Raw genomic sequence first — 25,881 nt, 5'->3', positions numbered from 1 at the left:
ATCTGCCTTCACCAACGAATGGCCTTCAACATCATCTTCTCAACTGCAATTTCTTCTGTTTTGGCAGAACGCATCACTATGGTGCTGGCCTTCCTCACCACAGCACCAGGGAACCAGGGGAGGTGATGGCTGGACAAAAGTCTAGCCAGCTCCACTGTCATTTCTTGTTCCAGTGTCCAACTGGTCATCTGCATGACCTGGCTGGGGAATTCTCCGCCAACATCTGAGATTCCAACATGCTCTCCCGACCCAGAAAAATCATTCTGCAATGCAACAAAGGGTATGTTGTGTTGTTTTATTGTGCCCTTGGTTACATGGGCTTCCTGGCTGCAATCTGCTTCACAGTGGTTTTCCTTGCTAGGAAGCTGCCTGGTTCCTTCAGTGAAGCCAAGCTGGTCACCTTCAGCTTGCTGGTCTTCTGCAGTGTTTGGGTATCCTTTGTGCCCACCTACCTGAGCATGGTAGATGTTCAGGTCTTCACTATCTTGACCAGGGGTCGGCAAGGTTTACCCCGCCTGGGCCAGTTCACTCCAGAGGTGATCTCTCTGTGGGCCGGATCACGCGCAAGTTCACAATTTCCGGCGTCTAAGCAGACGCGATTTCCGGTGCTGCAGAAGCAAGTCCCCGTGCTGCGCCAGTTTAGCGCAGCACGCAGGGACTCACTGCGTGGGCAGCTCAGTTCGGGGGTAGCTCGTGGGCTGGTTAAACGACCCCCATGGGCCGCTTGTGGCCCATGGGCCTTAGGTTGCCGACCCCTGATCAGGACTTCCAGTGCTTGGCTCCTGGGCTCTTCATTCCCAAGTGCTACATTATTGTGTTGAAACCAGATCTGTTAACAGAGGAGCACCTGACAACAAAAACATAAGATGGTGGACTCTCCTTCAATGGAGGTTTTTAAGCAGAGGTAGGATGTGTCATGGAGCGACCATCTGTCATGGATGCTTTAGTTTGAGATTCCTGGATTGCAGGGTGTTGGACTAGATGACCCCTGGGATCCCTTCAAATTCTACAATTCTATGACGTATGAACAGGAAAGTAGATTCAGTCCTGTCAACGTCCCAAATATCCTTCACACCATACAACAATTAAAACTACAGTCTATGAGGTATGCCCTGGAACCAGGGGTGGTAGCTGTACAGCATTCTCACTGGGAGCTAGGAACAGCAGTCACATCCGAATGCTTGTGACCCCAGTCTTAGCACAAGACAGACCCTATACAAAGCATAACTGGATTCTGTAATATTTCAGCAGAACAGTAGATGGCACCTGATTATATGGGCAAACCTTCTAAATAATTTTTCTCACATTTCAGAAAGGGGTGGGGGAGAGAGAGGCTGACATTTCCCACTGGTAGACCCTCTTTTGTTTAAGGATTCTCAAAACAGGATTAGGACAGGCTACCACTACAAGCTGATTCTAGCCTGAAAACCACTAGGGTTGTGAAGCAATGTGGGAGAATTTCCAAGTCCAAAGGACCCCCTCCCTTAAACTCAGTTTTAGAAATATTATACAGGAAATAGCTTAGTTTTATTTTCCCGGAGTCTCAAGGACATCACATTTTAAATGACCTTGTAAACTCACGGTCTGCTTTCAGCTTCCTCCAAAAGGACGGTGTAGGGGATATGGTATCTCATGGAACCACAGTTTTCAGACTGTGCTCCGTGAACCCTCCTGTTCTTTTCACCTATGCCTTGGACTAATTACTATCAGCATGGCTTCCTGTATTGTTTGCTATCCGCTGAAAAACTCTCCATCTGGAAGTTCTCTGATGCTAATACAAAATGTAAGTGCTTGTTGCTTTTGGGTGGTGGCATTCACATGGGAGAATGAAGAAACTTAGCCCATAGATTCAACATACCTACTCAGACAACACAAGAAATAAATTTTAAAAAGGAGAGCTGAATCCACAGGCAGAATCTCTATCAAAGAAAAGAAAAAAGGAGTCAAACTTATTAGACTGAAAAACTGATCTGAAATGCCTCCACAAAACAAATTAATGCAATTTCTATTCAGAAGTAAATTTAATGGGACATGCTCCTAGAAAAATGTGGCTAAGACCTGTGGGGTTAGGAGTATAGCATATTGTAAGCTATTTAATATTATCTTAAGATTGTTGCAGTCTCTAAGTTGTCCTTTCAGTGGAAAGGCTCTTCTTCCTACCCACTGAATCCTCAAGGCAGTCCCTTTCAAATAAAATATTCCTGTTTCACTACTATTCTCAATTAATCACAAAAAGACAACACCAAATTCCAGTGCTTTATTTTGCCAGAGAATAAAGAGACCAGAAAAATGAGACATCTGGAATTCACCTACGTAAATGAAATACTAAAACTTCTCAAAAAGAAAATAATTTGTTTTTAAAGAAAACGCTATTAATTTTATGTGCATACTGTGAATGGGATAGGGGGTGAAGGCTCATCCTGATTACTTGATGTGAGTCCTTTGACTTCAGATCAGAGATATCAATATAAGCACAGAATAAAATACTATTTTCATGATATTTTTAAGATTGAAAGTGTTAACACTTGAATGAAATCCAGGAGTGCTTTTATATTTATGATGGGCTTGTGCAATTCCCTCATCCCTCACATAAATTAAAAAGGGAACGCTGTCAAGCACTAAATGTTTTTCTACTTCTTAAAATATTAATAAGGTTCTGTATAAAAGATCTGACAATTAAGCAGTCATCAAATGCCACATTTTGTGCTCTGGTGCAAATGTAGAACAGTCCAACGTGAAACATTTCTTTGCAACATTTGTCACTCCTATGACAAATTGCAAATGTGCATTCTTAACTCATAATTAGTTCATTAAAAATACTGGTCAAATTTTCACCATTACAATGCTTCAGTTATTTAAACATAAGGGTGACATGAAACTCATGAGTTCTCAATCTTTATTGTTTCCCAAATGCAACATTTTCTACTACAAAACTGAAATTTTGTGGTTATTTCTTGAAAAATAGTTTAACGTACCCATGCTGTTAAGAACTACTACAACTTAACAGCTGTAGGTCTGAACGCGACAGATTTTGAAATATATCACCTGCATTCTGGAAATTAACACTGAATACTTAATAATATATCCTTGCATGTGTAGGACACATACAGCGTCATGCTGAATTAAAGCCTTCCAAAGCGCTGCATAAAGTTTAGGAACAGAATCCTAAGGTACTGTGATGCGAGTACACAGTACTCAAGACAGCATTCTAATTCAGAACAGCGATTCAGGTCCTGACGTAAATTTAATCTGCAAAGTGTTCCCAAAACAAAGGACCAGAAGCAATTTTGCTGTCACACGCCCTGAAAATTCAGAAATCAACAAAGCCAAGTCACAGTGCATTATAAGCCACAAATCTGCTGCATAAACACTTTGATTGCACCAAGGTTATATAAGGCCTGCATACCAAGTTCATCCTGCAAACTGCTGCCGCCGACAGCAGATGCATTGTCATGTGATGCTTCTAAGTGGACACTCCCATTTCTCACCAGCAAGGAGGCACTAGCACTGAGCACTGCTGCCTGGGAATGGGGGCGGGACTGGACTTTGACTTGGGTTGTGGACTGCAGTCCTTGCTGAACATCTTGAAGGCTACGAAAGAACACGGATGGTGGGAGACATTACAGGGAAGAACACAGAAACAGCAGCTAGAAACCAAGTTAATACTTTTTTATACTTAAAAAAGGTTAAACAAGTAGTATAACCACAGTGAATGAGTCAGTGTGCACCAAGAGCATGTTACGTGTCCAGGGAGTTAGGCTGCTTAGTAAGTAAATACATAAATAAATTTCAGCCATATCACCACTTTCAATAGCCCCTCATGTCGTCCCGAGAACTTTCAAAGCCCCACAGGGTCCTAAACAGTACTTGAGTGTGCAGAACTGTGCCAGAGGTATCAAGTGGTGGTATATTTCTTTTAAAAAGTAACATTTGCTCTTCTTATGCTAACAAACTGCAAAGTTCACTCTTTCATGCAAGTTCAAAGTCAAACTCTTGAAAGATAAAATGATGATAATAATAATTATTATTACCTCGGTTTTGTAATGCAATTGTTTTGCTGAATTATAAACAGGTTTAAAAAGCAGCCATTTGTACACAACTATGCTGTATGCAATATTTCAATATATTTCATTTCAATGTTCATATGTTGACATATCGGAGGTGACGGAAAAGTTTATGAGAATTTGAACAAATTGTGCGACTGAGGATTGCTGTGAAAATGATCATTGCTGTATTGCAGAAATTTGAAGCCCATCAAATAGATTTTACTTCTAATTTAAATCCCATTTTTATCATGGACTACTGGCAATAAAAAATGAAAACAGCAATAACCTACCCCGCTGGGTAATTTTGGGGGACATTAAAATTAAAGATTTCAATTTTTTTAAATGTTATGTTAATACCAGAAATGTATTCTAAGCAAATGCCATGGGAAACTATTGATTAAATACCTCCTTAAAATAGCATTTAAATTTAATTCTCTAAGAGAGAAGGACACAAGTCAGATTAGATTTTTCTGCTGCTAAATGTGTGGTTTTTGATTACATGACTTCGCAACAAGAACCCCCAGAAAGCAAAATAATAATAATGTGGTATTCCCCCCAAATCTTTGCTAACTCCTACTGTTGCAAAAAACACTATAAAGATTATTCTTTTAACTCACCTACAAGTTGAAGCTAAAGAACTATTACTGTTGTAAGTGAATAGCAGAGAAATTTTCAGTAAGGCCTGAGGAATCACAATAAATATAAAATACTATCAACAAACACTTGCAGGCACATTACATTCACTTCAGTTTTTCAAGGCAGTTGCACAGACAAATGCTGCCATGCCACATTCAGGCCAGTAAGAACAATGTTAGTCTGAATGGCCCAGAAAACATTAATGGTTGTTAATTTAGCAGCAGTTATATTTCTGTTTTCCCATTTGCATCTACTGATTAGTTTAGATAGGGAATTAGCTGGGCTTAGGAAGCCTCTCAAAGGTTCCTATTAAACGACAGCCTTACCTAGATGTAAATCTCTCTGAAATTATTGGGAATAAGACCTCATTTAAGCATATACAGTACCTCTAAGGACAGCTTTCATCAACCTGATGTCCTTTAGATGGTTTTGAATTCCCATCAGCCCAGGCAGCTTCTGCCAATGTGCTCCCTCAGTGCCTGTGTCTAGTATCCTGGGCCTAGTATCCCAGGATCTAGCGTCTAGTATCCCAGTCTCCAGTAGCCAGGAGGAAGTGGTTGCATCCAGGTCACTAGAGGTACATGTAAATGTTGTGAGAAAATAGGTCTAGCCTTGGAAAGTCAGGCAGCCAACCTCAGTAACTGTCCTTCTTAGAAACAGGTCAATTGATGAACTTCAGTAGATTCATCAATACGTTTCAGATTGCGAATGCTGGTAATATTTTGTTTGTTTAGTTTTGCGTTGGAATATGAAGTAATTCTTCACCAAAAAAGAAAGTGCAAAGTGGCCTCCATCAGGAGGAAGGGCAGTAAGTAAGTAAGTAAGTAAGTAAGTAAGTAAGTAAGTAAATGCATTTTTTTAGATTTTCTGAAAAAAAACAAAAACTAAACAACCACAACTACTTCGCCATTGAAAAAAATGAGATTAATTCTACAACAGACTACAATTGGCTACAATATTTTTATTGTCCTAACCTGGTAAAAAATTATTCCACATTTCTAAAGACTACAAAATGTTTAGGAATTAACTCTACACAGAACTGGAAAACTCCCAAACATTTATTAGGGTCTGGTATCTAAATTGTAGGCAGCAGAGTGATTAGGTGCCCTGAGATTCTTTCTGCCACTCCTAAAATATACTATTTCACTTCTCTGACAGGGTAAAAGATGAGCATGGGTTCACTAGCTGGAAGTGGTGGCAACTTTGGTTTCAAATGAGAAAGCACTGAGTTTGTTACGTAGGAACATCCTGATTTGTGAAAAGGGTATTAGAAAGAGGCATAACGAAAGTGCAAGGAGAGGACAATAACTTGCAATAATAGTTAGCAAAAGGTCGGGAAAATAGTTATCTGCTATAATCAGAAAACTTGTATCACATATTTCTGTTGTCTGAGGTTATGTTCCCATTAACATTATTTCAATGAGACAAACTCAATGTGTTTTTTTCTTTCTTAAATGCAGTGGGAGCAAAGAGGACTCCACGTTCCTACTTCTGTATTACAACCTCATATTATTCAAATATGGATTTGCCTCACTGTTTCCCAAGGTGCACCTTTTAAGACAGGTGACTAACCTGTGGCCTGTTCAGAAGTTGCTGAGCTGTAATTCCATCATCCTTGGCCCTTAGCCATGCAGGCTGGGGTTGATGGGAGCTGTGGTCCAACAACACCTGAAGAACTACACATTAGCCACCTGCCACGCAGAGACAGAAGGTATACTCTTCAAGAAAGCAGAAAAAGAACTACCAAGATTGCTGTTGTTGGATCCTTCTGTCTTGAGAGACAATGGATAATGTAGAACTTCAACAAGACAGAACTTCAATAAATGGGATTCACTCTGTTGAAGTTCCTAGCCTGTTAGTAAAACAACAACAACAACAGTAGTAAAAGGTAAAGGTAAAGGCACCCCTGCCCGTACGGACCAGTCGTGTCCGACTCTAGGGTTGTACGCCCATCTCACTTAAGAGGCTGGGGGCCAGCGCTGTCCGGAGACACTTCCGGGTCACGTGGCCAGCGTGACAAAGCTGCTCTGGCGAGCCAGCACCAGCGCAACACACGGAAACGCCGTTTACCTTCCCACTATAAAGTGGTACCTATTTATCTACTTGCACTTAGGGGTGCTTTCGAACTGCTAGGTGGGCAGGAGCTGGGACTGAAAGACGGGAGCTCACCCCGCCGTGGGGATTCGAACCGCCGACCATACGATTGGCAAGCCCTAGGCACTGTGGTTTTATCCACAGCGCCACCCGCATCCCAACAACAGTAGTAGTAGATGCAAATTCATGTTTAATTCTCTATATAACCATGTGTGAACATTACAGAAGCTACATCAAGTAACTCGCACTGTTTGCCTAAGGAACTCTTCTTTCCTTATAAAAGCTGCCACTGAAAGCATAATCTGGAGCATAAGCTACACAAATGGCTTCCCTAACAATTATGAACCCGTGTAAAGTAGCTCATAATGAATTTTGGCAATTTTAGTCATACTAGAAAAATCCTACAGTGGCAGATTTAAAGTTGCATAAAGCTATTTCTCACAAATGTATTCCCACACAGTTAGATGCAACATAATACATGTTCTTAGTGGTAATTACACCTCTAGTATGAATACACCTCAATATTGTCTCATGTTAAGACTCTGTTGCTAGAAGAGCAAACAACCATCTTGAGAATTCTTTTTTCCATTAAGCACAAATGCAATATGCCTAATTCTACACACTTTAGGGATCAATAATTTTAAAAATTATGATTTTCAGTAATGATTTTTACAGGGTTTAAGGAGGTGAAGGTGCAAGGAGAGTGTTTTTTTAGTATTGCCAATACAGAGTTCATTTTTGTGTGCATCAAATGCTAACTAAATTATGATAGTTGAATACCACCCTACTTTACAGCTAAGTATTACTCAGTGTAGACCCACTGAAATTATTCAACATGACTAACTTAGGTCTATTAATTTCAACAGGTCTAGTCAGAGTAAAAATTTAACTGAATACCACCCATTGTCAGGCCTGTGCAGTACATGTCTTGGGCCCAAGGCGTGAGTCTTGTTAGAATTTATAAACTCAAACAAAAAAGCAGCCAGTCCCTCACGGGGGTCCCCAACCAGCTTAGCCCTCCGAGGCACGGGGCAAGTTTACCCAGCTCCTACCCCCACTGGCTGCATGGGCCAGCCCATAGTGTAAAGCTGATTGGTTTCTATGGTCATTCCAACAGATCATGATAAATTATTGGCCTACACACTAACAAATTTTACAAGTCTGTCTGCTAGTTCCATTTAAAGAACCAGCACTATCCTGATGACATTGTCTATTATTTATCAGGAAATGTTAAGTAAGACATTTTAATTGAGTCTTGCCTCATGGAAACAATTAAATGTGAAATTGGTATTGTGTAACTGAGGAAAGTACTTTCTACCTCATAAAGGTTCAAAAATTAAGAATCCAGCAGCAACAAGCATGATGGCTGTGGAATATCAAATGCCTTCCTGGAGTTACCCAGTTTAGTTCCTCTCATTGAGAAAACATCTAAGAGGGTTCGACTTCCTTGAATTCTAGCTTTACAAAATAATCATACCACAAAACAAGGGCCTTGTGCCAGCATTTGGTTTAGTGAACATAAAACTTTGCTTTGTTTCAGTCCTCCAAATTGTTTAAAGGCAACCTGAGACAAAATAGGTTTGTAAATCTATGGGTGTGGTCCAGTCATAAAGCCAGAGGTCTGAAAGCTTTATGGATGGTGATGCAGACTGCTGTAAAAAACAAACAACCCCGACTGTTATGGTATATATATATATATATATATATATATATATATATATATATATATATATGTTTATATGTTCGCTCTGCACTTTACTCTGCAATTTCATTCCATAACATTTGTTATACTTTCATTCTGCTTAAAAATCTGATCCAAAGAATTCAAAGTATCTTTCCAGTCCTGTACCAGCACATTTATTTTTTTCCTAAAACATCGTTCCTTTGGCATCCAGTAGCACACGGCATTCTTAAGTTTTCTTTATGAGCATCAAAATTACAGCAGTTCTTTAGAATCAGGTGTTTAATTGTAGACTTTTAAAACAGATATAATTTTTAATTATCATTTTTAATCTTTTAAGAGGAATTTGAGATATTTATCCTTTGGTATTTGAGTCTTGATTAAGTAAGTTATTCTGCTTGGATTTGATGCAGAAATCCTTGTGATCAATCAACCTGAATCAAGGATTTAAAATTGTGAATGGCTTGAGAGCATGTATCACATGTAAATGATTGAATAATTAGATTTGGATCATCCTATTGGTAATGTCCTCAGAAGTTATGCTAATAAGAATAGGAAAGACTTAGCCAGTTTTGGGGGGGTTTTTTGCATAAAATTTGAACTCACCTACCTCACAGCTCTCGAAAGCTTTCAGATTCAGAAGTAGGCAGACAGATGGATCATTTAATGCAACTTAATGAAACATTGAAAGATTTGACAAACTTAAATGAAAGAGCTAGTTTTTAATGTCAGTTTGTTAGCATTTTAGCTGACTCAAAGTCATTCACTGGCCTACTCGTTTTGACGATAATGGGTTGGGGGAGAGAGACATGAACAGTGCAGTGTACACATGCGCAATCCAAAAAGATCACAAACGCATGCCGTAACAGCTCGAAGATATTGGTTGGTTGGGAGAGGAAGGGAAGGCAAAACAAAGCAATTCTGCAACACCATTGGGAGTGGGAAGCAGTGATCAGCTGCATGCATGTTAGATACAGTGGAACACGGATACCATACCTTAGGGGTGAGCCGATGAGCAATGAAGGAGGGGTAGGGTTACTCCCTGCATTGTGACGGCGCCGTACTGCCTGACGCCTAAATGTGCTGCGCCCATGACGAACTGTGACCACCTCCTCACTGGCTTGTGCTGCTGCATCAAGACAGACCAAGTCAAATTGGAGCCCAGTCCAGTTATGTACAGAGCATCTCATGCTTTCCCCCACAAATTAACTTCCTGGCAGCAGAAGGAACAATTGTTCTGATTGTAGAGTTTGCTCACATAGAGTTTAAGTGTGGAATTATCATTTAAAAACAAAACAAAACCCACCAATGTTGTTTTATGTCTGCCTTTTAAAATATAGCTTTATTTTAAATTAATTTTAAATGCAAAAACAATCTATACTTATATATTAAATTGAACCCATGAACTTCTAAAATGCACAATATGCTTTTCTGTATTAGAAAGTTAACGACTCTGAAGGAAGGTGGAAAAAAACAACCTTAAATCCACCTTGGATTTAGGAACTAAATTTAATTATTCTTTGGACCTTAGCCTTAAGTCCTTTTGAGCACGTACAAAAAGTCAAAAGAAAAATCAATTTTACAGTTGTCCCTTAGCCTCCAAGAAAATAAAATTCTGTAGTGCAAAAAGCATGTGTGCTGCATTAGCAAGATTTTACAGCATGGAGCACAAACACTCACTCCATTTAGTTCCAAAACAATATGCTTGAATTGTTTTAGCAACCAATTACAAACATACTTGCTCTGGAAATGTATAAATTATAAAATGGATAATTTTTGATCAACGATCTGAATTGTGTCTTTTCTTTTGATGATTTAACTCAATCCATCCTGGTTCCAATATGCTCAAGCATGACACATAAGCTCCAAGGGTCAGAGATTCCCTTCTGTTAAATCCTCCTGAATTTGTTTTGCAGGGAGATCAATCCAGCCTCCTTCCAATGGTGGGATGGATGACAGAAAATAAACTGAGCTTGAATCCTGGCAAGACAAAGGCACTGTGGTTGAGTGGTTCCCATGTCCAAGGAATCAGTCAATTGCCTTCCCTGGATGGAGTTGCACTCCACTGAAAGGAACAAGTATATAGTCTAGGGTTGCTTCTCAATCCAGCTTTGCCACTGGAGGCCCAGGCAGCCTCTGCAGCTAGAAGAGCCTTTTACCATTGGTACAACAGGTATGGATGTTCCTGAATCTGGTAGAGCTTGACCCCAGTAGTTCAGCCATTAGTGACTTCAAGTTTGGGTTGCTGCGATGTATTCTATGTGGGGTTTCCCTTGTGATTGATCCAGAAATTCAGAATGCAGCAGCACGGTTGGTGACATGAGTGTGACCCTGCCAGCATATAACACCTCTCCTCAGAGACTTGCATAGGTTACAGATTTGCTACTGGGCCAAGTTCAAGGTGTTACTTTTAGCATATAAAGCTGTTAGCAGCTCAGGACCAGTTTATTTGCAAGATTGCCTTACCCCATATATGCCCACTCAATCACTTCAGTCTGTAGAACTGACACTGTTACAGGTGCTACTTAATATTCATTCCACACTTGTAAGAAACAGATATTTTAGTGCAGTGGCACTGAAATCTCTGTCTAGTGACATCAAGCAGGCAACTTCACTATACTCTTTTCAAAGCCTGCTAAAAACATGTTTGTTTAGGCAAGCCTATCCAGATCTGTAGATGCTGACGTGTTTTGATTTTAGTTTACTGTTGATTTTAATTACATATTTGATATTCTTTAAATGCCTGTTTTTAACTTCGTATTATTGACAATGTTAAACATTCATAAATAAAACCTCTAAGTGGTTTGCAAAAAATCAAGTAAGCAGGCAGTTTACAAAGTTTGTTATCTACTGTTCTATAAACTGACATTTAACCATAACATTACATTAAAAACGGCAAATGAATATCAAAGCATTATGCAAGCAGGAGCACACCCAATCCCATTTAACCATACATCACTCTTTTAAAGGAAGCCCATTTTTCTGGATTAAAGCCTGTGGCAAATCAGACAGGGGGTAGGGGACAGGGGGTAGGGAAGAGTGCAAAAACAGGACTAGTTCAACTGGTGCTAAATCACGGTTTAACATTGTCTGAAGACACCATCAAGTTCTGCTGCAATCCTATTAATGAGTTCAGTCACCACTCAGTGCTGGAGAGCAGAATCCTCTCTTGTAGCTCATCAGCTTTGAATGGGACTTTATCTGATCAATTCATTAAGCACAGAACTTTTCAAGCACTGCCTATATAAAAGTGAAGCACAGATTTACTGTTAGATCAAGATACAATTCATGTAAAGGCCTGCTGCTATAGTACCTAGCTGTGCCACTGCTTGGACAAAAAAGGAAAATCTACCAGTCATCCAAAGGGATGCAGTGTCATTGTCAGAATAGTGTTGAAGCTTCTCCTAGTTAGGTTGTGCATGTTCACTCTCCCACCTACTTCCACACAACACAGCAAGCTTTCCACATAATTTTCAGAGGAGGAAGTGTATGCACTGTTTTACAAAACAATTGCTTGGTCCTTACATGCCCCCTCCCCGCAAAATAAAATCATAGATCACATGTGTCTCCATTGACTGACCTGCAAAAATCATGGATTTGGTGCTTTCGAGATCAACTGTGAAGCAAAAATATTGATTCCCTCCCACCCAAGGGATCTCTTCAAAACCACCATCAAATCATAGGTCATAACAGATGTCTTCTATGATTTGTTGGTGCATTTGTTGTCATCTAATGTAAAATATTCATGAAGATCTGTGCCTTAAATCCTTGTTGCAGTGGTGCTGTCATCTAGAATATTTACTGAGTGTCTACCAGTGTAAGTTCTTTTAATATCTTTGGGCGGACCCCACGAAAAATCATGCAAATTCAAGAGGATACATTTTAGTTCTAATGGAGCTCTATTTTACCCAGACCCCAGGAAAAGGCAGTGTGTGTCTCTGTCTGTCTCCTGGGGGCAGCCAGAAAGGAAGATACCTGAGTGTGCCCACGGCCACCTCTCAAAATTGCATGTGCATCTATAGGCCCAGAAAATTTGTGATCTCCTGCAATATTTGTTTTAGCTAATGCTATAATAACTAAACCCTGGTTTTCTGTAACTATATAAAAAACCCAGATTCCTCTTGAGTTATAATGAATTCTTAAATTCAAGCAAAACTTCTTGTATCTTTCTCCCACAGGTAGCAGAAACTTCCAATTACTGAGTTTTGAGGGAAAGCAACAGGATTTTTAAAAACCATGACAGAACTGAAACACTAATGTGTTTTTACAAAAGCTCCAACTAATGGAGGATAAATAGCCAAATTAAGTGTATAAGGAATTTCACTTCAAGATGTAAATTAAAAATAAATAAATGACAGAGACAACATAAGAACATGATGTACTACACAAAGCAGGAATGGGTATTTGTAAGTCTCTCAGATGATGTTGGATGCCAGTCTCACCAGCCCCAGCCGGTATGACAAGTGATAAGAGATGACAAGGATTATAGTTCAGCAACATCTGGAAGATCATAGATTTCCCACACCTGGCATAAAATATGCTGTATAGGAAGCTGCAAAATAGGATTTTTAATATACCTTTAGGTCATTCTGTTGGTGTTTTCCCTCTCAAGGATGGAATGAACCAGACTAGCTTTAATTCCGCATGATCTTGTTGTATTTTGCATACAAGATACATTCCTTAGATGGAAAACAACGAAGAATTGTGGAATTCTGTACACGACTCCTTAGTGCCAAAGCATGTTTTTGTGGTGGAGCAATATACAAACAACATATTCTTGCCCCTCTGTATTATGGAGCCATTATTTCTAAACATCCCCATTGTACCTGCATAGAACCCTATATGCATTACTGATCAAGCTGTTCTTTGATGCAAATCATAATGAATCCAAGGTGGCTATGGAACATTAAGAAAGGAATTACAAGTTCAAACAGTCATTTTAATTATAAGTATTGGCATATTTTCCAGGCAGATACTTAACACATCAACTTGACAAAGCAAATGCATAGCCCAGTTAAAAGCTTTGTAGAGAAGCAGTGACAAACTTGCAGCTTCTGATATATTTATTATCAGTACACTCACGGCCTCATATCTATTAGCACAAATGTGTGTTTTACTAACTCTCTTCCAGGATCAGTACTATCTTCTATAGCCTTTGTCCTAGAAAACTTCTCAAAGTTCTAGATAACAGCGGCTTACAGCTTCCACTTAGATTCTGTACCAAAGCAAAAGTATGAGAGATCATTACATCTGCCAGAGAAAAGGATGTAGTGGTTGTTAACAGATATCCTCTCTAGCCTTCCCATTTAATCTGCTCGTGCACTGCTTTGTTCAGAATCACACTGCAAAATTGTAAGTCTCTGTAAAGTCCTTCTGTCCCTTGAACATGAAAGCACCCTCTATTCTTCTACATGAACTTTAGGCAGAAAACCATCAAAAGAAGTAGCATGTTCAAGGGAAGGCATACATCAAAGTAGCTGACCTCTACATAACAAAAAAGCCAGGTATGTTGAAACAGGATTCACAATTTATGGAAAAGATGAAGCACATGAATGTAGCATTAGGAAAGCAAGTTGTAAACAGTCTAATTCCAGACAGTGAGGCTAGAAAAAAAATGAACACTGAAATATGAGGATTACCTTTGCTCTGTTTAGATTAAAGTATGGACATCTATGCAGGGTCACTGAAAGAATAAGTACAGCACTGGGCAGAGCTCTCATTAAGTCACAAACTGATTTCTATAAACCAGTGGCACCAATACATGAAATTCCAGTAAGGATGCATAACCATTAAGGACATAGATTCAAATAGGTAGCCATGGTGGTCTGACAAAGTCGAAATATATAAAAAAAATGTCCAGTAGCACCTTAGAGACCAACTAAGTTTGTTCTTGGTATAAGCTTTCGTGTGCATGGACATACATAGTTAACACGGAGGGGAGACCTGCTGGAGATCAGGCACTGATGCTGACTTTGAGGAAGTGCTGGCCCCCAAAAAGTTATGTGCATGGAAATACAAAACAGCCTGACTTGCATGTGACTGCAAACAAAACCAGTGCTTAGCACAAGCTCTCAAGGAGTTCATGGCCACTTCACTGCTGCCGGATTGTTTTGCTGCTGCGCTGCGCTAAGCTGGTCTCATAGTTTAACTCTCTCCAGACTAACTGTGAACAGTAGCCGAGGTTTGTTCTTTGTTTATAGCTTGTGGTTTGGGCTGGGAAAACTGAAACACAAGCCTGGGTTCAAATTACACGCTAAGTCAAGCTTAGCATGGCGACAGCAGCAAAATGACCAGGGGTACAGGAATAATCCTTGGTAACCTTTCAAGGCACAAGTGAAGAGAAGCAGAAGCAGAAGCAGCAGAAGCAGAGAGAATTTAAAGCAAGTTTGGCAAAGAGGAAAGCTTAGGAGCCAAAACTTCTTTTCTATGACCCTCAAGATTATACTTCCAACACCCAACTTCTTGCAAGGTTTTTGTCTCCAGCCAACCAGGCAACAGAAGTGCACAGAGCAATAATTTCATCTCACATCTTGACAAAGAATTCCCATGTTAACTGACAACAATATTTTCTAGTTTGCTTTTAGCAGCTATGAGTGGTAGGGTGGTGTATCCAATGTTCGTCCAAGTAACCATTATTGACAGATAATAAATATGCCGCTTGATATCTCCATATGAGGATGTATAAATTAATAATTTGTTAATTTACTCCCACAACTAGAATTAACAACGATATCCAATTGATTTCAAAAGGATGTAGGTACACCACAAAGTATATCTGCAGTCTTGATACTATCTTGTCCAATTATGAGACTCATCTTTCACAGATTCATAGCGAAGGTCTGACACCATTCCGAAGTTTTAAAACAGGCAATGAAATAGTTCCTCTCTGCTGCATGTAATGCCACTATCTGTAAACTACTCTTCTGTGCCAAGTTAAGTATGTTCAGTGGCGTAGCGTGGGGGGTGCAGGGGGGGCGGGCCGCACCGGGCGCAACATCTGGGGTTAGGGCAAATCCATGGGTTAGGGGGCGCAAATCCACGGGTTAGGGGGCGCAAATCCACGGGTTAGGGGGCGCAAATTACTTGCCTTGCCCCGGGTGCTGACAACCCACGCTACGCCACTGAGTATGTTTAACTGTCAAGAATAAGTACTATGTAAATCCCAATCATTAGTCAGTTATTACCCCTTGTAGGTCAGGAGAGGACAACTTGTGGCCCTAATTTCAAAAGCCTTCTGCAAGCTATCAGGTCAGAACTCTGACAAGACCAATCCATTCCTGCCCCAGCTACTCTCTGGGTAGTCACTTTTACCTCTGGCCTCAGTCACTTTCACCAAGTGGCCTCCAACAAATTACTCCAGAGAATATGTGGCGCTTCACAGGAAAAAAAGGTTGCCTAGGTGTTTACAATGAATATCCCAACTTTGTTTCTAGGTTATTGCATCACATTTGCCTGACACAGACATAAAACCACCCAAGTTCTTAACCATGAGTGGGAGCACCCTATGGGCTCCTGCATAACTTGCACACTTCCTTTCTTTTCGCTTTTGGAGCTAAAGCTGGTTAGTACCACCTCTGTATCACAGTTAGCTCAGATCAGAGTTTTCAAGCCCATGTCTAATCATGATTAAAAGGGAAGGAGTACATGAGACAGAGATATTCTAACTGTGGTTAGATTAAGCAGTGTGCCGATCAGAGAAGTGAAGGTTGAACACTTGCTAATCCAAATTCAAGTTAATCTCTTGCTGGCATTAGATGGGAAGCAAGGAATAACCTGCCACAAAGGCATAATAAAGGCAAGAATGCAATCTTAGATGAAAATTAAGCATGCTTGCATCACTGATTCTCACAATGCAATTTTATGCTTATTTTTCATAAACTGTTACAGTTGTTTCATAAGATAAAATAAATTATTCTGCCCAATATGCTGCATTCAGGCTTAACTTTAAACACACTCCTACAAAATACCAAACATCTGCTATTTGGTAAATTAAGCAAAAAGTGAACAGTTCAACAAAAGCATTCATACAGTTTCATTTATACATACCCATGTCTTGCAGGAACGCAATTGAAACAACCAAACAAAAGCCCATGGGATTATTATTAAGCTCACAGGAGATTCCCATGGGCAAGAAGCAGTTTTATAAATCAGCATCTCCATATGGGGACTGCTGCCATTTGCGTGGCTGTTGCTCAAACAGGAACATACTTGATTATGTAAGCTGGCATCTTTAGGTACAATCCTTATGTGAAGGTGCATGTTCATACCCAGGATGACATTACGTGAGTGTCTCCCATAAGCTCCTGATATACATTTGAAGGGTTGCAAGAAAGAGCAAAACAGCCCCTATGCCTACGGACCAGTCCTCTAAGACTGAGACTCCCAAGTATTAAGTTATTTTTTTCAACGTCTATAATAACAATAAAAAGTAAAAGAAAACTTGAGTGGCAAAATCTGAGCCATCGCTTAGCCCAGGACTAGCAAAGACTAAACAAAGGAAAGATATAGCTCACGGCATACTTTAAAGATGAAAAACCACGGAAGATAAAAGTTTTTCTCGACTCCAGAACATGTGAGTACAAAGAGCTGATCTCAGTGCCTTCAATGAATGTAAATCCACTTTAGCAAATTGTGTGCACCTTCTTAAGGCCTACTTTAGTATAAGAACTACTCCAATAGGCAATTCAGAAGGTGAAAACAAGCTCAGTTTTACATTTAGTAAACATAAAATGAAAGTGGAAGTTACATCCAACAGTTTGATGGTGATATTAATCCTAGTGCAAATAAGTGCTGTTCTGGATATGAAGACAAAGCTACACCAAGGCCTAATTATATGGTGCACACAGATCGGCCACTCTAATAAGGTGTGAAGCCAAATTTTACAGGGAAGATGATCAGATATATATATAAAATACCACAATTGTAACTGTATTGCATACTGATTTGTTACTGGATGAGGACTGCAAGTACTTTCAACATTAGGCTATTTTGTTAACAGTAACTAAATTATTTCAGGGAAAGCAAAATTATGGCAAGTAATTATGCTAATTAAACCATCCTAGAAGGTTGCACATACACATTTTCTTCAAAAGGTACCATCCTTTGAAATAATGTTCGGTTGAGACAACCATGCAACTATTTACAAAAGCGAAAGAACTCTAAATAATACTGACAGGAAGCGATCTTGTAGTATTGCACAACAGAAAATGATCCAAGAGATACAGAGGCTCCATACGAAGGCATTAGCGTCATAAACAGAAAGCTGGAGTTCATTACAATGGAAATGGTGCTATTAAGAAAACAATTGCAATGACTAGCAGGGTTACATCCAGGACTCTGATTACTTACCAACACTTCCCTGCTCCTGCTCCTCCCCTTCAGCAAAAATAGTCTGGTTTGGTAAGCTATTCCTAGAACGAGTGACTGATTCTAGTTGTGAAGCCCTTCCCAACAGAGATAGCTCATCAAGCACCTCTCCCTCTTTGGCATCCAAATCAGATTTAGAAGTCGTTAGTTGTTTTATGGTATCTGGCATCATTAGATTTGGATCGTTCAAGCAGGCTACAGTACTGCTATCCAAGCTTAATACCCTGGTACGACTCTTGGCACTGTTTGCGCTGGAAGTCCGTCGTGTTGAGTGCTTTTTGCCATTTGCCTCAGAGGCCAGGTGGATTTTGTAAGTGTACTCCAAGTCTGTGCCCCTCTCTTTTCCAATATATTTGGTCTTTAGGGCATTGTACTTTCCCTCAGGAGACTGGCACGAATGGGAGGTGGTGCTGGACGAGCTATCACTGCTGAACTGGTGGGCTGACTGCATGCTTGAGGTCCTGCTCAAGTCACTTTGATCACTTGAGTCCTCGTCATGACAAAAAACTGCACTGTGGGGTTTGGTACCAGAGACACCTCGGAAGGAAATATACTCCTTGTGTCGACTTGTGTCAAAACTACTAGCCCGTTTTTTCCCTGTCCTTCTCCTGCTGGACTTGTGAGCTGAAGCTGTTCGGTGAATTAAGCTACACGATTTGGGCCGTACATCCCCGTCCTTTTGCTTTCCTACCATCTCCTTACAAGTTCTTGAGTCAACCGCAGAAGATTTCTCTTTCTGCTCATCTCTTTTCTCAACCGTTTTCCCAGGAGGCTGGTCTGCTTGTGTCGTCAGTTCATTTGCGTGAGGATTCTTATTTGCTTCTTCTGAAGCAGAGGTACTAAGAGCCCTCTGATTGTGTACCTCCTCTGATGCGTTCAAACTGCCTTGCTCTTGAATGTTACTGCCAACGCTCATCTCTACTGCAGTTCTTTCGCTACTAGTCCTTTTGTCAGTAGCAAAACTACAATCATCAGAATCAACAGAGCAGTCCTTTTTCTTGCTGCTTTTCTTCTCCTCTTTAGGTGACTCCTCATGCTCCGACAACACACTTTCTATGTGAGTGGAGCTCGTCTGCTCACTTTTGTAGCTGCTGACAGTACTGATAGTATCACGATCAGTGCCACTACAATAGCTCTCCGTTGAGCCACTACTTCGAGTACTGAGGCTTCTTAGACTGTCTATACTTTTGTCCGCTTGTAATGATTTGCTCTTGCAGCTTCTGGCCAGCAGCTGTGGGCTGCTACATTTCAGAATATCATCCAGTTGAAAGACTCCAGAAATGCAAGAGTTCTCAGCTAAGGATTCTTTGGATCCAGATCGAGGCTTGGAAGCTTCTAGTTCACTGACAGGATCCAGGCCTCGCCTTTGCTGATAGAGGGGAAAGTCGTTCAGCGAAACATCTGGAAAAGCAACAGCTGAACTAGAAGTCCTGGGCACCCCTCGTGGCCTATGGTCTTTCCTATAGGAGTGCGAATGCAAAGGCACAAGAGAAGCCATTTCAGTGTCACATGCATTGGACATAGATTGATCTACATGGTGGTTGTTAGGGAGGCACACTTTGTCAGTGCTATCCCGTGGCAACTCCTGTGCAGATGATAATGATGGTTGAATGGACACAAAGGAATCAATGGAGACCAGATGGAATGCCTTCCGATCAGCTGCCAAATCTGTTTTAAAAATAAATAAAAAAGAAAGTTGTATAAGCATGTTTGCAAATTAAGCTAGTTGCTTTATGTTTAATAGCTTAAGTTCGGGCAAAGAAAGCAATCAATTTGATTATATTTTTGTAAATTCCTACATGAAACAATTGCTGTTTGCTTGTTCACATTTAAATAGTGGTTATAAAATTTTTAAAATATATTCCCTTTTAATCTAACATGTACACATAGGATTTACTCTGGTGTCCACTATTAAATTACGCAGAGACAGGATCACTTTTTGTAAGTTTCCACTACATAAGCAAATCTTATTTGAGAAAAGATTAGAGCCCATCAATGCAGTGCAATGAACAATGGTAACTAAGGTGACTGTTCTATTAAATTAAGAGTAGTGTAGGCGATAAGTCTTTCTCAGGCATTATATTCAGGGTACAACTCTGTCTGGGGTTCTTGTGCACTTTCTCACTTATTGTGTAGGAACTTATTGTGGACTGCACCCACTTGAATGTGGTTATCTTCCAAACTACCTGTGCAAATAAATAAGGTACAACTCAGTTCATTTGTTATATTCCCCTTACAATACACAATATGCCACATCCAAGATTAACATAAGGTGGAGTGTTCTCCCTGGAATGTAATGCCAGAACAGACATAGTGAATGTTGTTGTGCATGCTACTTTAAGTGAAGATATCAAGTCCATTTTATTTTTGAGGGATTTTTTTCTAATACAGAAAATGCATTAGACAATGAAATCAAATAATGGTTTGGCTGCAAGTTCATCTTTTAGGGGCCTTCTTTTCCACACAATTCTAGTAGTGTTGATTGCAATCAACTCTTTTATTTGGCATGAATGATAAATTAGTTCAGTCTACATTTAAAATCAAGCCAACCATATTCACTTCAGTCTGGCTTCAGGCCTAGGTATGGTAGTGAAACAGTCTTGATCACCCTGACCCATGACCTTTATCAGAAGAAAGGCAGGGAGAGCACTACCCTCTTGATTCTCTTGACATCTCTATATACTCCACTGAGTATAGGGGGTGCTGAGGTCTAAACCACTGAGCCACTTGGGCTTGCTGATCATAAGCTCAACAGTTCAAATCCGCCCAACGGCGTGAGCTCCCATTGCTTTGTCTCAGCTCCTGCCAACCTACGAGTTGAAAAGCATACTAGGGCAAGCAGATAAACAGGTACCACTGCAGTGTGCTCTGGCTCTTGTCACGGTGTTCTGTGCGCCAGAAGCGGTTTAGTCATGCTGGCCACATGACCCGGAAAAGCTGTTTTTAGACGAACACTGGCTCCCTCAGCCTGAAAGCGGAGATGAGCGCCACAGTAGAATTTGACTGGACTTAAATGTCCAGGGGTCTTTTACTATTACCATTGTTGAGTATGGTACCTTCCTTGAACAACTTTGGGGATTGGGGCACTGTTTTACAATAATTTCACTTCTATCTGTAGGGCAGGTGACAGAGATAGCGTTGAGGAACTACTACTCAGACCCATGGTATTTCAGGGGTCCATCTTGCCCCATTCTGTTCAACATCTATATGAAACCACTAGGAGCTGTCATTGGAATACCATGCCTTCGGTATGGAAGATACCCAGCTATCCTTCCATGCCATCTGAATCAGGAGGGGTTGTTCACGTGCTGAATCAGGGTTTGGAAAAAGTGATGTGCTCGATAACGGTCAATGAACTAAAGGGGATCCTGTGAATCAGTTTCAGGAGCCAGCTTTAGATGGGGTAACCCTCTTCCTGAGAGGTATGCAATCTGGGGACATTCCAGCTGTTGGTGGAAACACAGGTGATCTGTGGCAAAGTGAACTTATGCCCAGCTAAGGGTGTCTCGTCAGCTATAGCCATTGAACCTCTGTGATTCAGGCTGATAACTTCCCAGAAATTTTTATGCTATCAGCCAAAGGTCTGGATAAATAATCAGTGTTTCCCAAACTTGAGTCTCCAATTGTGTTTGAACTACAATTCCCGTCATCCCTGACCACTGGTCCTGATAGGAGATGTAGTCCAAAAACAGCTGGAGACCCAAGTTTGGGAAACACTGCTATACATGTTATTAATAACAATAGGAAGAAGAATCATTTGTGCACCTACCTAGCGCGTACAGAACATGTGGGAGAAAAATGTGAATCAAAATACAGCTATCCATCATATTATGCACCTCCAAATTTAGAGATGCTGCTTTGGTTCAAAAAAGACATTTAACACAAAAATGCATGCATTTTTTTTCCTGGGGAGCCAGGAAAGCATCCAAAATGCTTTATCTTAGAGGAATAATGCATATAAAATGTGCAATTCAAATGCAAAATGTCTGTGCATTATTTTAAAAATCTGTAGAAAACAAAAACAAACCTGGACAGACTTATGACTTAGTGCATGCAAAGCTAACTTAGCATGGAAATATCTGATTTGTCAATTCCAGCAATTCTTCACTGTTAAAAGTAACATGCATCACATTGATAGAAAGCTTAAATAATGGAAGCATTAAAGCGGTACAAGGTAGAGATCATGAAATAAATATTATTTCATGGATCTTGGATACAAATTAGGAAAGGGAGAACAAAATGTTTGGGGCCAGATCAAGAGGCAAAGCAATGCATTTACATAAATATATAAACAAGCCCACAGATAATACCCTCCCTGCCATCAAATTAGCACATTTTTCCTGACTGTTTTCAATCTCTTCTATGTGCTTATAGGAAGCTTTTTCCAGTGACAGAACTAAACTGTTGATATATGTATTAAGAAGCATTTATCTAGATAATAACTAGTGGCTTTCATCACATACAATTAATCTAAGAACAGTTGTCTATGTCTTTGGTCATGATGTGCATTCTGGTAAGTGAATATGTGGACTGGACTTTACAATGTCTGTTCCGAGATTAACATACACTCAGTTCAGCAATTCCCACTGCTGGGGGAGGGGGGAGAAAACAGAAATGTGTATGTGTGTGAAAATATATTTAAAAAGGTAAAATAAGTAATGAGTCGACTTTCTGGTGAAGTCTTGTGTCACAACAGAAAGAATTATGCACATCCAATCATTAATGTTGTATGAATGTCATGTTAAGTATATAAGCTTACCGAGCAAAAAAAATGCTGCAAACTGGAAGCCTGTGAAAATGCCATATGGTCATGTGGGAAGATCTCTTCATTAATTCTGTTCCAGATAAACTTTAAAGAAACTCATCAGTGTTTCATTTTAACTCACTGCAAACCTATGTCTATGAAGACTCATATTCTTACGCATATGAATCCACGGAGGAAAGCACAGTAAAGTGCATCCTTCACACTTTGCCAGAAAAATAGAATAGGCGTTAGAAAACTTTTAAAGGGTGCTAATTTATTAGAAGGGGTTCACACCATCAATTTGCTTATGGAACGGATTTATGACGCATGCTTAAACCTATCAATTGGTCACAGCACAATATGCAGCTAAACTAATAACACCATGCAAAACTTTAATTTCTAGACAGTGTTGATCTTGACCTAAATAGCATCTCAATGAGCTTAATATACGGCAGCTTGCATAACAACATAATATGCCTTACCTTGCTCCTCGCTCCCTTCTTTACAGAGACTAGAACTTTGGCCAAGACTCAGACTGATATCATCAGAAGTCTTTGCAGTGTCTGTATCACCTGCACATCAACAGAAATAGTGTGTTAGTTTACAAAGCTGTATCCTGCAAACCTAAGAAGAGAATGCGTCTTTGAGGGGCATTATTTCTAGCTGGGATACTTAAGTACTGCACGTGGTATTATTTAAGTACAGTGGTGCCCCGCAAGACGAACGCCTCGCAAGACGAAAAACCCGCTAGACGAAAGGGTTTTTCCGTTTTGGAGGCGCTTCGCAAAACGAATTTCCCTATGGGCTTCCTTCGCAAGACGAAAGCCCATAGGGAAATCTCCAGGACAGCGGGGAAGCGCAGCATGTCTTCCCCACTGTCCTCGGACCTCCTCCGAAGGCTGGCGGTGGGGCGGAGAGACCTCCTCCCCGCACCAGCCTTCGGATGGCTCCTCCGAAGGCTGGGTGGGGCGGAGAGACCTCCTCCCGCCGCCAGCCTTCGGAAGGCTCCTCCGAAGGCTGGGTGGGGCGGAGAGACCTCCTCCCCGCACCAGCCTTCGGAAGGCTCCTCCGAAGGCTGGCGGTGGGGTGGAGAGACCTCCTCCCGCTGCCAGCCTTCGGAAGGCTCCTCCGAATGCTGGCGGTGGGGCGGAGAGACCTCCTCCCCGCGCCAGCCTTCGGATGGCTCCTCCGAAGGCTGGCGGTGGGGCGGAGAGACCTTCTCCCCGCGCCAGCCTTCGGAAGGCTCCTCCGAAGGCTGGCGGTGGGGCGGAGAGACCTCCTCCCGCCGCCAGCCTTCGGAAGGCTCCTCCGAAGGCTGGCGGTGGGGCGGAGAGACCTGCTCCCCGCGCCAGCCTTCGGAAGGCTCCTCCGAAGGCTGGCGGTGGGGCGAAAAGCCCTTCTCCGCACCGCCAGCCTGGCAAGCGGTCTCCATAGGAACGCATTAATTGATTTTCAATGCATTCCTATGGGAAACCGTGCTTCGCAAGACGAAAAACTCGCAAGAAGAAAAAACTTGCGGAACGAATTAATTTCGTCTTGCGAGGTACCACTGTAAGTTACAACATTCCATCCTGCCAAAGTACCAAATGAGCACAAAAAAGGTAAAGGACCCCTGGACAGTTAAGTCCAGTCAAAGGCGGCTATGGGATTGCAGTGCTCCCTCACTTTCAGGCTGAGGGAGCTGGCGTTTGTCCATAGACAGCTTTCCGGGTCATTTGGCCAGCGCGACTAAACCGATTTGGGCGCAACAGAGCACTGTGACAGGAGCCAGAGCGCATGGAAACACTGTTTACCTTCCTGCTGCAGCAGTACCTATTTATCTACTTGCACTGGCATGCTTTTGAACTGCTAGGTTGGCAGGAGCTGGGACAAAGCAATGGGAGCTCACCCCATCATGGGGATTTGAACCGCTGACATTCTGATCAGCAAGCCTGAGAGTCTCAGTGGTTTAGGCCACAGCACCACCCGCGTCCCCCCATGTACCAAAATGAGCACAACAGCATTGGTACTCATTCTTCTTGTACTAGTGCAACACTGCATTTTACAGCTCATGAAGCTATGCACATGTTTAAGTGAGAATCACCAGAGAACTTTTGTTATTGGGTGGCATATAAAGGCTGTACAGAAAATAAAACAAATAATGCTGTGCAGTGAGGCTGCTACTATGTTGCCCAGTCACCATCTTGTCCACTATTCCAGTATCAGACCATTTCTGATGCCAACAGCGCTATCTACAAAAAGCAGTATACACCCACCATACCCAATCAAGAGCCGTAAGCCCTCTTTTAACAGCAGCTCTCATGAAAATGACACATGATGAAATGATGGACAACAAATACTAAAACCAAGGGAAATTTCATGATTTGAATTGAAACTGCAATTTTTGCCTTGCATCTCTTGCCTCTCCACAGAGCCATCCAATACTCAGAGTTTCTCTAGCCTACCTTCTCACAGTTGGAAAGCAGAGCAGGAAGATTACCAGACACTTGTCAATTAGTATGCACAACACTGTGACACACAGAGAGATAAAATATGTTCAAAGCAGAGAAAAATCTTGCTAAAATGGCTAGAACAACAGGAGAGGGAACCTGGACCATGAGTTAGAAGCAGCTATCTACTTAGGCTGGCAGAAGCACCAATACGTCACAGAATAGGAAGTCTTTCCCAATCTAGAACCCAATGACAAGAAACACCATGGATTGGCCTAGAGAACACATAACCAATGGTCTGCCACCAATCTCTGGCTGCTTATGAGTTCTATGATGCTGGGCAATATAGCCCAAGAGTATGGGCCGTGCATGATTTCAAGATATAGTGGCCAGGAAAGGGTGTGCCCATTGGAGGAAGCTAGGAGCCTTTTCCTACCAAAACCATTGGGTTATACAGCTCATATCAAATACAGAACAGTATGATCCAATCAAAATGGATAGAGATTGTTCTGATAAGCAATATTTACTCAAAACTGGGAGGTGAGAATTACTACAAAGCATAACATGAAAACACTGAAGTATTTAACAGTTAGTTATTTCGCCAAAGGCATGAACACTAGATAGGAAAGGTCATCAACCAGCTCACTTACTGTAAGCTTAAATGTCACAGAACACACTTATGAAACATCCAGGAATTCATATATTCACTGACAAACAAATGCTAATTTTCTATTTTATAAAGGCATCTAATCCAAAATATTTTGGCAGAACAGAAAACTTCCATTTGATGTGTCAGATCATATACAAGCAGCAAGTTAGCATAATCTTGCAACCACTGACTACAGGAGAAAATGTGAAGTGGAGAAAAATATGGCTCCTGTCAAT

At 41.0% G+C, this 25,881-nt stretch overlaps 1 protein-coding gene across 1 annotated transcript in view; it reads right to left on the bottom strand.

Moving 5' to 3' along the window:
• Positions 1-25,881, bottom strand: part of PCNX1 (pecanex 1) — a gene marked incomplete at its 3' end in the record, with an annotated part of 73,256 nt that overhangs the window by 29,031 nt on the left and 18,344 nt on the right. Inside the window, 4 exon segments of the mRNA XM_083590656.1 lie at positions 3,407-3,591; positions 9,454-9,586; positions 17,806-19,491; positions 23,050-23,139. Coding sequence (XP_083446782.1) covers positions 3,407-3,591; positions 9,454-9,586; positions 17,806-19,491; positions 23,050-23,139 — 2,094 coding nt within the window.

The sequence above is a fragment of the Podarcis filfolensis genome (genome assembly GCF_964270895.1).
Source record: "Podarcis filfolensis genome assembly, chromosome: 1".
Lineage (NCBI taxonomy): Eukaryota > Metazoa > Chordata > Lepidosauria > Squamata > Lacertidae > Podarcis > Podarcis filfolensis.
Note: the sequence above shows the minus strand (reverse complement) of the source record. Positions and strands in the feature narration are given on the sequence as shown.